General features: G+C 35.9%; 1 protein-coding gene across 9 annotated transcripts in view; it reads left to right on the top strand.

Annotated features, from left to right (window-relative positions):
• The window catches only part of TCF12 (transcription factor 12), a 353,080-nt gene that overhangs the window by 330,513 nt on the left and 9,351 nt on the right, over positions 1–13,216 (top strand). For 6 of the 9 annotated variants that reach the window (XM_019801206.2, XM_011226806.3, XM_034660928.1 and 3 more), the window contains 3 exons: positions 4,519–4,633; positions 5,674–5,836; positions 10,238–10,470. In XM_019801206.2, coding sequence (XP_019656765.1) covers positions 4,519–4,633; positions 5,674–5,836; positions 10,238–10,470 — 511 coding nt within the window. The remainder of the gene's footprint in view (positions 1–4,518; positions 4,634–5,673; positions 5,837–10,237; positions 10,471–13,216) is intronic. The other 3 variants (XM_034660929.1, XM_034660930.1, XM_034660931.1) reach the window with 1 other exon arrangement.

Genomic DNA, 13,216 nt, shown 5'->3' with positions numbered 1-13,216 from the left:
CTTGTCTTGTAGATAAAATAATTGTTATTTTTTTATTATTCCAGGGAAAGATTTTTATATTTCACACCAAGGAGATAAGACTACCAATTGCCAAAAACCTATGTTAATAAGGAGCCAAAATCAAAAGACTTAATTTTGACTGTTACTTTTAACTGAACTTGACCAGCCTCAAAGTTTAGAATTAAATGGCGTTTCAAACACAGAAAGCTTTTAACATTATTTCAGCTATCTAATACACACAAAAATTAAATTTTTAGAAAGATCACTATGTCAGAAAAAGAAACTAAAAAATGGATAATTCCTGCTTTTTAAAATATAATTAGTATAGCGAGCCTGGTGTAGTTAATATTTGCTCTTATTTTTGAATGCGGTTAACATTTTCATTTACTTAATTTCATATTCCCTTTCAATATTTTTGATATTTCTCCGTATTTGCTGAATGCAAATATAAAACTTAAGACTTTTTTGTCAGATACTCTTACTAGGATTTGACTGGTAATACTGTTTAAGTTTTAAAGCACAAAATCAGGGTTTTTAGAACTATTAAAATGTCAGCGTTGGACTTCAGTTTTTCTCCCACTTATTTAGTGTAAGAATAAACTCTTGGAATAAACTGTTGACAGGAAAAAATACTGGTATTAAGTAGAAAGCTGAAAAGGACTAGAATTGTTAATTTTATTTGGGCATTATGAAGAGGTCTCAACAGTATGAAGTTATTGTATGCCATATCTGTTTATGGCCGTGTAATATCTAGACTACTGAGGCCCAGTGAGATAGCTCATGGTACCACTTTTATCTTTACAGAAAGTACTCTTTCCTCTAACAGTGATTTCACCTTCATACTAAGTTATATTAGAAGCTTTTTGTATTAATGGAAGCTTGATGCAAATCTTAAAAAGTTCCTTATTTAATGATATAAAATTTTATCCATGAGGTCTTTTGATTTCTTTATTATAAGTACTGAGGAAATTTAATCCAACCATTTCTTTTAAATTTTTTTTTAATTGTTCAGTTACAATTTTAATTGTAACCAAGCTGTGGTTGGAGATGTCTGGTGTTCTGGTATGAAGCAGAATAAATAATGTTAAATTGTAGGATTTAAAGTTTCTTATATAATGATTCAAAAATATAAATGATGCCATTTTCTAAATCCTAAAGCAGTTAGAGAATAGTTCTAAGAGCCATAAGATGAAGTTATTAAAGACTAACAGGCAAATAAAGTAATATTTATTCAAAATTAGCACTCTTGTCACATAGTAAATTTGAAATTCTTTTAACCTTACATTTAGACAGTATTTAATTTAGTAGTATAGGTTTCTATGCCATAGAAATTGTGTGTCTAGGTTTCAAAAGAATGAAGGAGTTTATTTTTAACTGTATTTTACGTTTTCTAACCAATTTTTTTCCTGAATGGGCAATTTAATTTTTTTTCATTGAAAAAACTACATTATAGTGGTTTTAAAGAGATTTGATACCATTTTTTAAATTCAGAATTGTTTCAAATGGCAACTTTTTAAAGTTTGAAAACCATATAGGTTATATATTTATGGTGATATCATTAAAAAGGAACCACATTCTACCAAGTTTCTAGCTTAAAAAACCCTCTTTGGGTAAAACAAAATACATACAGAACATAAAGATCCTTTAATCAGTCTGTAGATTAATACTGATTAATTTAAATCATTAGTATTCAGCGAACAGTACAAATGAAACAAATTATTAGAATAGAATTCAGAATCAGAGAGGAATTCATACTGAGTACTTTTCAGTCTGCTCCTTAATTCACAAGACCTCTTATTCATCAACTAATTAGATTTAGCATTTTTCTATTGTGGGTGCTAAAGCTATTGGCCAAATTAAATGAAAACAGGTCCCTTGTTGGGTGCTCCCACAAAAGTAAGGCCATACACAGATTGTGAAGATTCAGAGTGCAGGATGATGTCATTTAATGAGATGGGCCTTTTATTCTGAAATAGAGCTCTTCATAATAATTGAAATTTAGAGCATAGCAGGCCTAGGGTCTGCCTTCCCCTGCTTATTCCCCAGTAGCAGCAGCCTGTCAGCTGTATGCTAACGAGAGGAACAATTAAACATAGGGTCCTATCTGGCTGGCCCAGTCTCTGAACTCAGACAAAGAACTGTTTATACACCTGTTGTGTCTGTGGACAGAGCCATTTGAATGGGTAGCTGCAGATTAAAAGGAGGACATGGGAGCCAGTGTGAGCAAGGGTTAAATAGAACTTTAAGAACTGTGAAAGTCAAATTCTCCAGAAAATATATGAGGACCATTTGCAGGGAGAATCAAGTTACCAAAAAAAAAGTTCCTGCTAACTTCATTAACATGAAAAACTCCAGACTTCCAGCTTTCTGCTAGTCGGAAGCCATTTTTTAGGGGTTTAATTTTTTTTTTTTCTTTTTGGGAGCCAAAAAAATACTTACTTTGTAGTATTCCAAAGAGATGAAAATAATTTGCTGACGTTTCTATCCCAAAACAAATTGATCAACCGTCTGATTTTCCTTCAGGTCAAGGCAAAATCCCTAAGACTTACATAGATAATGATCTTTTGTCTGCCAGTCCTTTCATCAGAAAGGAAATGATGGAACAATTTTATTAGTTGAGATTCAGAAAATCAAGAATTGTTTTTACTAATAAAATAAAAAGAAGTAAGAATTCAGAAGATGCGTCATCACTTATCACTTGGATGGAAATTCAGCCTGTGGCTGTTTGACGGTATTGTCTTACAGAGCTGTAAAATGAGCTGTACACATACAGTATAGAGTAAATATACATATGTTTAAAAGTTTAAGTTTTTAAAAGGCTGTTTTCTTTTAAGTTACTTGGTGTGATAGCTCAAAATACTAGGTAAGAACAGAATTTAGCACATATTACCAAAGATCACGGGAACTTTTGTTTTAAGTACACATTATAAACACAGACACAGAAATCTTAGCCTTTACTTTGTCCTGCAGTGATTTCTTGAGCCAGTCAAAATTGTTCTCATGCTATTTATCTTTAGAATAGGCTTAGGCTCCTAAAGTCCCAAAGATTTTGCAGCTACATATATTGTATTTATACTATACTTACTATTATAAATGGGATTTTTGAACTGACCTCTCCTTAGATCATTAAGTAGTTCATAGCAAGCAAAGAAAGCAACTAACCCTCAGCAATGACTAATCCTCAAATAAATTTAAAAGTAGATAGGGAATACATTAAGTGGGTTTTTAAAAACTACATTAAAGGGGCGCCTGGATGGATCAGTCAGTTAAGTGTCTGATTCTTGATTTTGGCTTAGGTCATGAGAGATGGAGCCCCACCTCAGGCTCTGTACTGGGCGTGGAGCCTGCTTAAGATTGTCTCTCTCTTTGTCCCTCTGCTCCCCGCTCCTGTGCCACCCTCCCTGAGAAAAATTAAAAAAGAAAAACTACATTAAAGATAAGAATAAGGGTGGAGAACAGACATTTCTTAAAAAGTGTGGTGAAAGACCTGATGTGTTCTAATCAAGTCCAGTACCAAATGGCCTTGTTGCCTGAAACTTTGCTGGTGCCTTTTGTTTAGCTCACAGGAAACCAATGGATAAACTTGCATAGGGGTATTTATACCTCTTAGGGTAAAATCCATATAAAGTCATGCAAGATAAAAGCTATATTAATTACTCAAGAGAGATTCAAAGCAAAAGAGTTTGCTGGGATTGAAGAATTTGTTGAAAAACAGTGATTCTTATATATAACTCCAACCAATAAACCTCTTTAATTAAAGGCTTAATCTTGTAGTCAACACATGGGTTACCGTTCTAATAAAAAGCTTCATTTGTAACCAGTTTTTCTAAAAATACTACTACAGCTAAAATACTTGGTGGTATTTGCATGCCTTACCTTCTAATTTTACGCTAATTGTGGTTTATGTAAGTTTGATTGAAACAGAATAAAAAATATATGTCATTTTTGTTGCCTGGCAATGCAGAACTTTTGTTTTAAGTTAATTCCATTTTGTATCGGTTTTGCTGCTCTTTTTAAATTTTTGAGGAGGCAGAGGAAGAAGAAAAAACAAGACACTATATATGTGTGTGTGAGGAAAGCGTATACCAAAGTATAGATAAATACTATTGTTACTTGGAGTGTAGCAATATTTTGTTAAATGCAAATTCATACATATGGAATATGCATATGGAATAGATTTTTCAGATTGATGTGGGATTATTAATAGATACTATAATGTGTAGTGCTTTATGGCTTATAGAGTGCTTTATCTCTGTTAGCTCATTTGCTTCACACAACAACCTTCTGTGGGATATAAAATTTGAAAGTTGGAATTTTTTTTTATATATTTTGATTCAAAAGCAGTGGTACCATCAAGCCTTTTGAAATCCAAAAATCAGAAATAGCATCCCAAAAAAGTTGTTAAATTCAGTTGAGTGATAGATGTCATTTTCTCTGTTAAACCCATTAAAAGAATTTAAACAATTTTTGCCCCTGAACTGTCTTGACTTCTCTTTTCTTTTATTTTTTTAATTTTAGGTTGGAACTCATCGAGAAGACTCTGTCAGTCTCAATGGCAATCATTCAGTCCTGTCTAGTACAGTCACTGCTTCAAGCACAGACTTGAACCACAAAACACAAGAAAATTATAGAGGTAACTATATTGTTGGTTTTCAGCAGTAATGATGCATACAGAGATATCACTTGGAACACTGTCATCTTTCTTACAAGCAGACTGACATCTATGAATCGAAAGCCATCTTTGGTGAGGCAATTCCAAATGTTAGTGCTACTGAATATAGAGGGTAGATATTCAGGGTTCCTGTTGCCCCATTTGGCTGGGCCAATTGTAGATACTTATTAATGGATAGAACCACATGCAAACTGTTCAGTATTTACTGGTCATCTTACCTGCTCCTGCTTCTGTTATGTCTCTTTCCTAATCACTTCCCCTCATGACTGAGCCCTCATGGTCCCTAGAGGCAGTGAGGAATTTTTCTCAGTATGTTGAGAGCTCAAAATGATAGTAGCTTTTATTTAGAAGATTATAATTTAATTTGAGAGAGAGACAATTCTGATAAAAACAAACTGATAAATGTTATAATAGAGCTTATAAGTACTAATATATAACTAATATTAAGACCATCAAAGTAAAGTTTTCCCAGTTATATTTAACCATGCAACCCATTTTATTGTGTTTATCTGGGAAAATGTTAAAGCTTATTTCCTTTACCTTACCAGCATCTTAGAAGTCAGTTTCTAAACTGCATCAAGTTTCTTGTACTTGTTCGGTTGTTAAGTAGTGCCTGAAAGTAAGCATTAGAGTGACGATCAAGGTCAGACTTCTTCTTTTATTTTTTTTTTTAAGATTTATTAATTTATTTGAGGGGGGGGTTGCTGAGGGAGGGGGAGAGAGAGAATCTCAAGCAGACACCCCGCTGAACGTGGAGTCTGACGCTTAACCCGCTGAGCCACCCAGGCACCCCAGACTACTTCTTTTAAATACAGATGCTTTAAATATAATTTTCTCCAAGGTTTGTGGGTCTGTTCTTTCCAGCTCTAAATAGTATATTATTCTGCATCTTCAGATTTCCATCATAGTCCTGTAACAAGTAAAAACATTCACCATCTAGAAGGCCTTTTACTGTCTTAGTTCTAATTCTGGACATTTGTGTTTCTTTGCCTCTTTGTTAGGTGGCTTGCAAAGTCAGTCTGGAACTGTTGTTCCAGCAGAAATCAAGACTGAAAACAAAGAAAAAGATGAAAACCTCCATGAACCTCCTTCATCAGATGACATGAAATCAGATGATGAATCCTCCCAAAAAGATATCAAGGTTTCATCTAGAGGCAGAACAAGGTATTTGTTAGCGTCCAGTATTATATTTCACTCACGTGCCATGGGTGAAAATACTTGGAAAATTGAAGGCTGTCATGCATTTATTAACTGTCAGCTGTGTTCTAGACTGTGTTAGGACTTCATATGTTACCTCGTTTAGTGCTCACAGCATCCCTAAAAGGGGAGGCGTATGACGCTGACTCCAAAATTATGTATTCCATTATACCATAGTATTTTAGGGCCTACATATAAAAAAGAATTATCTCTCTCCCTTCAGTTAGAGCACAAAATAATTAAATTGTACATTTGGAGACATTTAGATACATTCCACCAATAAATACTTGATTATATTATTTTAACACTATGTTTATGATAAAAATCTATTGTATGATTTAAACCAGGGGTCAGCAAACTATGGCCCATGGGCCAAATCTAGCCTATAACCCATTTTTATAAATAAAGTTTTATTGGAACACTGCCATATCCCATTCATTTGCATATGGTCTATGGCTGCTTTCCTAATGCAGTGGCAGATTTGGGTAGTTAACAGCAGAGACCAGATGGCCTACAAAGCTGAAAATATTTACTATCTGGCCCTTTACAGAAGATGTTTCCCAACTCTTGATTTAAACAATAATTTGAGAAGAGTATGGAAAAGGAAGTACTCCAGGTGGACTGATGTTGTTGGGGAAGGTTCTGTAGAAATCAGACTTGACCTTGCTTTTCAGTATGGATATTGACACACAGAACATTAGTTTCAAATGATTTCCAGATTCTTCGCTCAGATTTTTCTTCTAGTTCTACGTTAAATTTAGATGGTTTAGTATATTTGTGGCATATCCTATTTGTTGGCATCAATAATATGTATATATCACATATAGGTATTTAAAACATTGTTCTTTGTATTAAATTAGGGTGCAAAGGAGACCACAGTGAGTATAGTAGATACAGCTAAAAAAATTAAATTGAAAATTAATTTAAAAATTAAATCTTAAGGTTCTAATACTGTCTATTTTTTTTTTTTTAAGATTTTATTTGTTTATCTGAGAAGAGAGCGAGAGTGAGCCTGATCTGGGGGGAGGAGGAGGGAGGAACAGACTCCGGGCTGAGCAGGGAGCCCAAGACCCTGGGATCATGACCTGAGCTGAAGGCAGATGTTTAACTGACTGAGTCACCCAGGTGTCCCTTAATACTGTCATTTTAATATGTGTTGTACTCAGTTGTGGAGGGGCATGAAGAAGTAAAAATTGGGTCAGGAAATCCAGAGACTACTCCTTTGAGGCATCTTAATTCTTTAATACTTTTATTATTCAAATAGAATTTTAAGAGAAATAATTGGTAGCTTTCCTTCTTATTCATCTTTTCATCTTAAAGGTTAGAGTTTAGCAAACTTTCCATGTAAAGGGTAGACAGTATCTATTTTAGGTTTTGTGGGCCATTGTGTCTCTGTAGCAACTACTCAACTCTGCCATTGTAATAAAAGCAGCCAAAGACAATACATTAACAAGTGAGCGTGGCTCTTTGAATAAAATTTTATGTATGAAAACAGGGAGCCAGCTCATGGGCCATAGTTTGCTGAACCCTGTTATGTAGGTCATCAGAAATTGAGAAGGCAGTATAACAGTTTACTAATAACAGTAATGCTTAGTAATTAATGATAGTTAATAGGTTAATAATGTGTTCTTTAGATAAATAAAGTTAACCTGGAGTTGAGTTATGGCTCCATTGCATACTTGCCAAGTGACCCTGGATAAGTTATTAAAACTCTCTGAGCTTTAAGGGTTTTTTTTCTCTAAAAAGAGACTTTCTATTATAGGATTCTTATGGAAATAAACTGAAAATGATGCATATAAAGCCCTTTGGACACTCTTTTGCATGCAGTAAATACCCAGTAAGGTACTATAGTTACGTTATCACGATGATAATTTTAGTAAGTGGTGTAGCCTTGCTTCTGTGGAACACTTACCTGGGTCCTTGTCATTACACTGCCACTAATTAACTGTGTGATCCTAGGATAGTCACAGATTTCTCTAGATCTGGCAGTAGTTTTCAGCCCTAATGCACAAAATCCTGAAACATTTTAGAAATACAGGTTGTCTTGGCCCCAACCCAAGCTCACTAAGTTAGCGTCTCTGGTAGTGGGACTGTTAAAACCTGTGTTTTTCAAGTGCCCCTGAAGATTCTGATGGGTGGACACATTTGGAAACCTTTGGGCTAGATGATCTGTGAAGTTTCTTTGAAGTGAAAGAGCTAGTGATTCTATTATAAAAGAATATTTGTATGTAATTCTTGACAATTAGCTAGTAAAAATCTATTGTGTACTCAATCTTTATTATGGTACTCAGGTTTATTGGAGAAAACATCTATTCTTTGTGCATATTATTACAGGATTCTGAGAGACTCCTCTCAGTCATTTATTTCTGAAATATAAATAGAATTTTCTAAAAGTTATTCCAGATCATCTCCCTCAAATGTTTTTGTTTTTCTATCACTTAATCTGTTTTCATTACAGAAATTTGGAAAATACAGAAAAGAACCCAAAAAATCACAAGAAACTGAACTATCAAGAATTAAATACTGTTTACTTTTTAAGGAATAGATATCCCATAACTATAGTTTAAATTCGAATTTAACTGGATATAAGTTTTACAATATCTTTTTTCATGTAACAGTATATTTTTAATATTTTCATCTGTCCCTGAGTTTTCTCAAATGTTTTTTCCTTTGTTTTTTGCCAGCTTTATTGAGGTTTAATTCACATACATATATAATAAAATACACCAAATTTTAAGTGTACAGTTTTTGTCCTTTGGCAAATGTATATGGTCTTATAATCACCACAACATTAATAATACAGAATATTTCTACCAAAAAGTTTCCTTATGCCCCTTGGTAATCAGTACCCTTCTTCCATCCCCTGGCAGCCATTCATCTGCTTTCCATTACTAGAGCTTTGTCTTTTCTAGAGCTTCATGTAAATCATACAGTATGTAGTCTTGTGTCTGGCATCTTTTACTTATTAGCACAATCTGCAGCTTAATTTTTAGAAACTACATAGTAGACAGTTGTCTGGATGTACTGTGATTTATTTAACCTGTGTCCTATTATTGGACTCCCAATTAGTTGCTAAAGTAAATAATTCTGTGATCAACTTTTTTACAATAAATTCCTATGTACATCTCTAATTATATCCTTAGGATAAATTTCTAAAGTTGGAATTGCTGATCAAGATGTAATGAACATTTTAAGGCTTCGGGTTCATTTTGCCAGTTTGTCCTTGAAAAAACTTGTTCCATTTGATTCATGGTTTTTTTTAAAGATTTTATTTATTTATTAGAGGGTGAGAGCGTGCACACGAGAAAGAGAGAGAGCAGAGGAAGAGGGAGAAGCAGACTCCCCACTGAGCAGGGAGCCCAGCACAGGGCTCAATCCCAGGACGCCAAGACCATGACTGAGCCAAGGGCAGACACCCAACAAACTGAGCCACACAGGCACCGCATGACTCATGTTTTAGAATCACTGCCACTGACAGTATTTCTCTCTGAAACAAAAAGTGTCATTTTCTGAGATACTTCTCTCATTCTGTGTCATAAGCTTTTCTTCCTCCTTCTCACTAGGTGAGAAAAAAAAAAAACAAAAGCATTTGAGGGAGATGATTTGGAATATATTTAGGAGCACAGGTTAGGCAAATTATAATACATTAGTGTCGTAGGACAGTGCTTCTCAGACCTTAATGTACATATGAACCAGCCAGGGATCTTGTCAAAGTGTAGCTTCCAATTCCGTAGGCTTGCAGTAGCACTTGAGTCGGTGTGTTTAACAAGCTCCCAGTAATGCCGATGCTGCTGATCACTTTCTGAGCATCAAGGCACTAGAATATTATGTAGTCATTCAAATTATGTTTATAAAGAGTTGCCCTAGTATGATGAAGTGTTTATGCTGAATGTGCAATGGAAAATGTGTCTTAAAATGTATGCGGTCAGGTTTCTGGGTGGCTCAGTTGGTTGAGTGTCTGAATCTTAATTTCAGCTCAGGTCGTGATCTCAGGGTTGTGAGATCAAGCCCTGCATCAAGTTCCACGTTCAGCGTAGAGTCTGCTTGGGATTCTCTCTCTCCCTCTCTCTCTGCCTCTCTCCCCACTTATACATGTGTTCACTCTCTAAATAAGTAAGTAAATAAATAAATTGAAATTTTTTGAAAATGTATGTGGTTTAATTTCAAGTATATGTATATATATGTGTGCGTGTGTATATATGTGCATTAAAGAAAGACTGGAAAGATATATGTAATCATGTTAAGTATAACTGTTTCTACTGTTTGGTAAAATTTAAAGGTAATTTTCATCTCCATCTGTATAATATACAATGAGCATATCTTATTTTATAGGGATCTAATAGACATTGTCGTTACTTTGTTTTCTAGCAGTACTAATGAAGATGAGGATTTGAACCCAGAACAGAAGATAGAAAGGGAGAAAGAAAGGCGGATGGCTAACAATGCCAGAGAACGTTTACGTGTGCGGGATATTAACGAAGCATTCAAAGAGCTTGGTCGAATGTGTCAGCTCCATTTAAAGAGTGAAAAACCCCAAACAAAACTCCTTATTCTTCATCAGGCCGTGGCAGTCATCCTTAGTCTAGAACAGCAAGTAAGAGGTAAGTAGGTTCAGCAAAAATACGTAACTATTCTGCCTTAGATGGGCAGACGTTTCTCTTTCCACTTGCTCTTCTGCTTGGGAAGTTGTTTAAGTTCCGCTAGTACTTCTGCCACTGCATCATCTGGATCAAGTTTTCTCTGTAGTTCTCTCACCTCTATCTCTTAGTAGTCATCAGTATCTCTAGGCTTGGTGCTTCCCACAAACCAGTAGAGCACAGTCCTTTGAAATGTGGCAGAGAATAGCCAGCCTCTGCCTGCTGCTCAGCATTAGTGTTTTATGCCCCTTTGTTCTTGTTCTTGTTACGTCTGGTCTCCCACACTGTTGAATTTACCTGCCCAGACCTGTTTTCCTCCCTGCTCCTTCCTGTCTTCCCCATTTTCTGTACTGAACTTCTCGCCTGCTTTACCCTGGGCCATCTGTTAAAATGGCCCTGCTGATTGATTGGATGCCTGATCATGGCTCCTCCTGGCTTTACTTCATATGGATGTTCTTCATACCCAGGTTAAGATGGTCTATGGACTTATTTGTTGATCCCTGATCGGGAATGCCATGAACTTCTTGGCCTAATATGCGCTGACATGCTTGTGTATTTCCCAGGGCAAAAGTATGGTTTATTACAGGCTTATCCACCGCTGACTCAGACAAGGGCCCCAACTGTTTTATCTTTCAAGAAATTTGATGGAATCTTGAAGAAGCTTTGAAACTTCATTTTTTGAACAAGTATTTATTGCACACCTCCTGCCCAAATTACCTATATGCTAGACCCCATCTTACCAATTAATACAAGCTTCCTGCCTTTGAAAGTTTTTACCATTGAGCTTGATTTTTTTCATATACCGCTTTTTCTTCTTATCCAAAGTTATGAATGTTTATCATAAGTTTTTTGCAAAGAATTATAGATGTGCCTTTGGGTTCCAAACCCTACCTCTAGCTTCTCTTCATTAAGAACAACTCTTTCTTATTTACTGGATGTTTATATGGGATTTTATTTAGAGAAAGTTGGAAAAGAAAAAAGAACATGAGTGGGACAGACACTTACCAACTATAACCATGGACCCTCAGCATTGGTCACAGAAAGAACACTCTATCTAAGGAAACCAGAGTTGAGAGAACTTGAATACACTTGCAGAAAAACTTAACCATAGTAATTAATTGAACCATCCACTTCCCTCCAATGTATTTAATAAGAATGATGAATAGATTATTTCATGCATAACCAATATACCATTAAAACCAGATACTTGCTTCTATTAAAGCCCTTGTTAATGTTAAGGGTAAATGTTAATGAAACCTGATTTTCAAGAATGTATAGACTCCCTTGGGATGCTCATAAAGACAGTCTGATTGTTGCCCACTCATCTGTGGCAGAATCAGTGGTTCCTTGAGCCTTCAGTATTTGCTGTCACTTTATCAGAGGTTTTTTTTTCAATGTGTCTGACACCTTTTAATTCACTCTGAAGGCAGTGAGGCATCTGTGTTTAGTGGTCCCAGTACATTCATCCTTCTGCAGACCCAAGATATTTTCTACCCTGACTCTACCCAGTCATTTGCTGTCAAGACTCTTGTCATCGCCTGGACTGTCTGGACAGCAGTGGTGTCAGAACTTATTCTTGTATAGCTTTCCTTCCCACTGTTTATTAGAGCTAGAATACAGAGTCATTTGTTTTAAAAACATTTCGTTTAAGATCAGAGGTACTCTCTGATCTAAGTCATCAAAATGAGAAATACCTCTGTGTTTGAAAAAGTTGTAAACTCCACCATGCCTGGGTGGATCTTATTCATTCACTTGTAAGATTTGACTTTGTAGTGGTTCCGTGTAAGTAGCTAGGACAGAAAAGCTGAGTCTGAGAGAAGATGTAACAACTAAGTACATCGAGCTGCCTGATAACTTTCTGGTCACTGTTAATGGGTGCTGACTTTTTTTGCAGTGCTGGAAAGCTCTATATAAGGAGCCATTGACTGATTAGAATTTAAAATTCACTGACTGTAACTTCAGTTGGGGGCTGCTATCATATTCATAAAAGCCTACCTTCCTCCCATCCTCAGACTCTGGGCTTCAAAGCCCAGAGCTTTTATTTTATGTCTTTAATGTAAAAGCCTTGGAATTCATGCAAGATCCTTCTTGAAAGGCACTCTGATGGCTATCTGTCACAGAGGATTTAGAGCCCTTCATGCAGCCCACATACCTCTGCCTTGCTTTGGCAGCACCTTTAGAGTTTACTATGGCCATTGTCTTCTCTGGGCATTATCTCCAGCAGTTCTGAGTTATTTGAGTGATCTGTTTACTTCTGAGAGCCTCTTCTTCCCTACAAGGGTTCTACCCAGCAGTCCCTGGGCCCAGCGACTTCTGTAAAGAGGTACATTATGTTTACATGACTACTGTGGGCATTCTTGGCACTCTTTTTCCTCACCTTCTGGTTTGGGACAGTGCTTCAAGACTACAATCTGGCTAGCCACAACCTGTCATCCCTGGGCAAGTGGCTATATCAGGAGGGCCACCCGCAGTGTATTCTGGAGAAGAGCTGGAGGAGTGGCTCCCCTTCTGAGCCTCAGATTTTACCAGAGCACTTTTTGTGCCTTGGTGCTTTGCATACCAAATTCTACTTGATCCCTGCCATTGCCAATTTAAGCCTTTCTATTATGACAATTACAATATCAACATTACAATTTTACTAATCCTCAATAGATTTTACATATTACTTTCAAGTTTCTACTCTCATGTTTATTAACGATTAGATTAGTGA

Source organism: Ailuropoda melanoleuca, chromosome 5 (genome assembly GCF_002007445.2).
Source record: "Ailuropoda melanoleuca isolate Jingjing chromosome 5, ASM200744v2, whole genome shotgun sequence".
NCBI classification, from domain to species: domain Eukaryota; kingdom Metazoa; phylum Chordata; class Mammalia; order Carnivora; family Ursidae; genus Ailuropoda; species Ailuropoda melanoleuca.
This window is presented reverse-complemented; position numbering and strand designations above follow the sequence as displayed.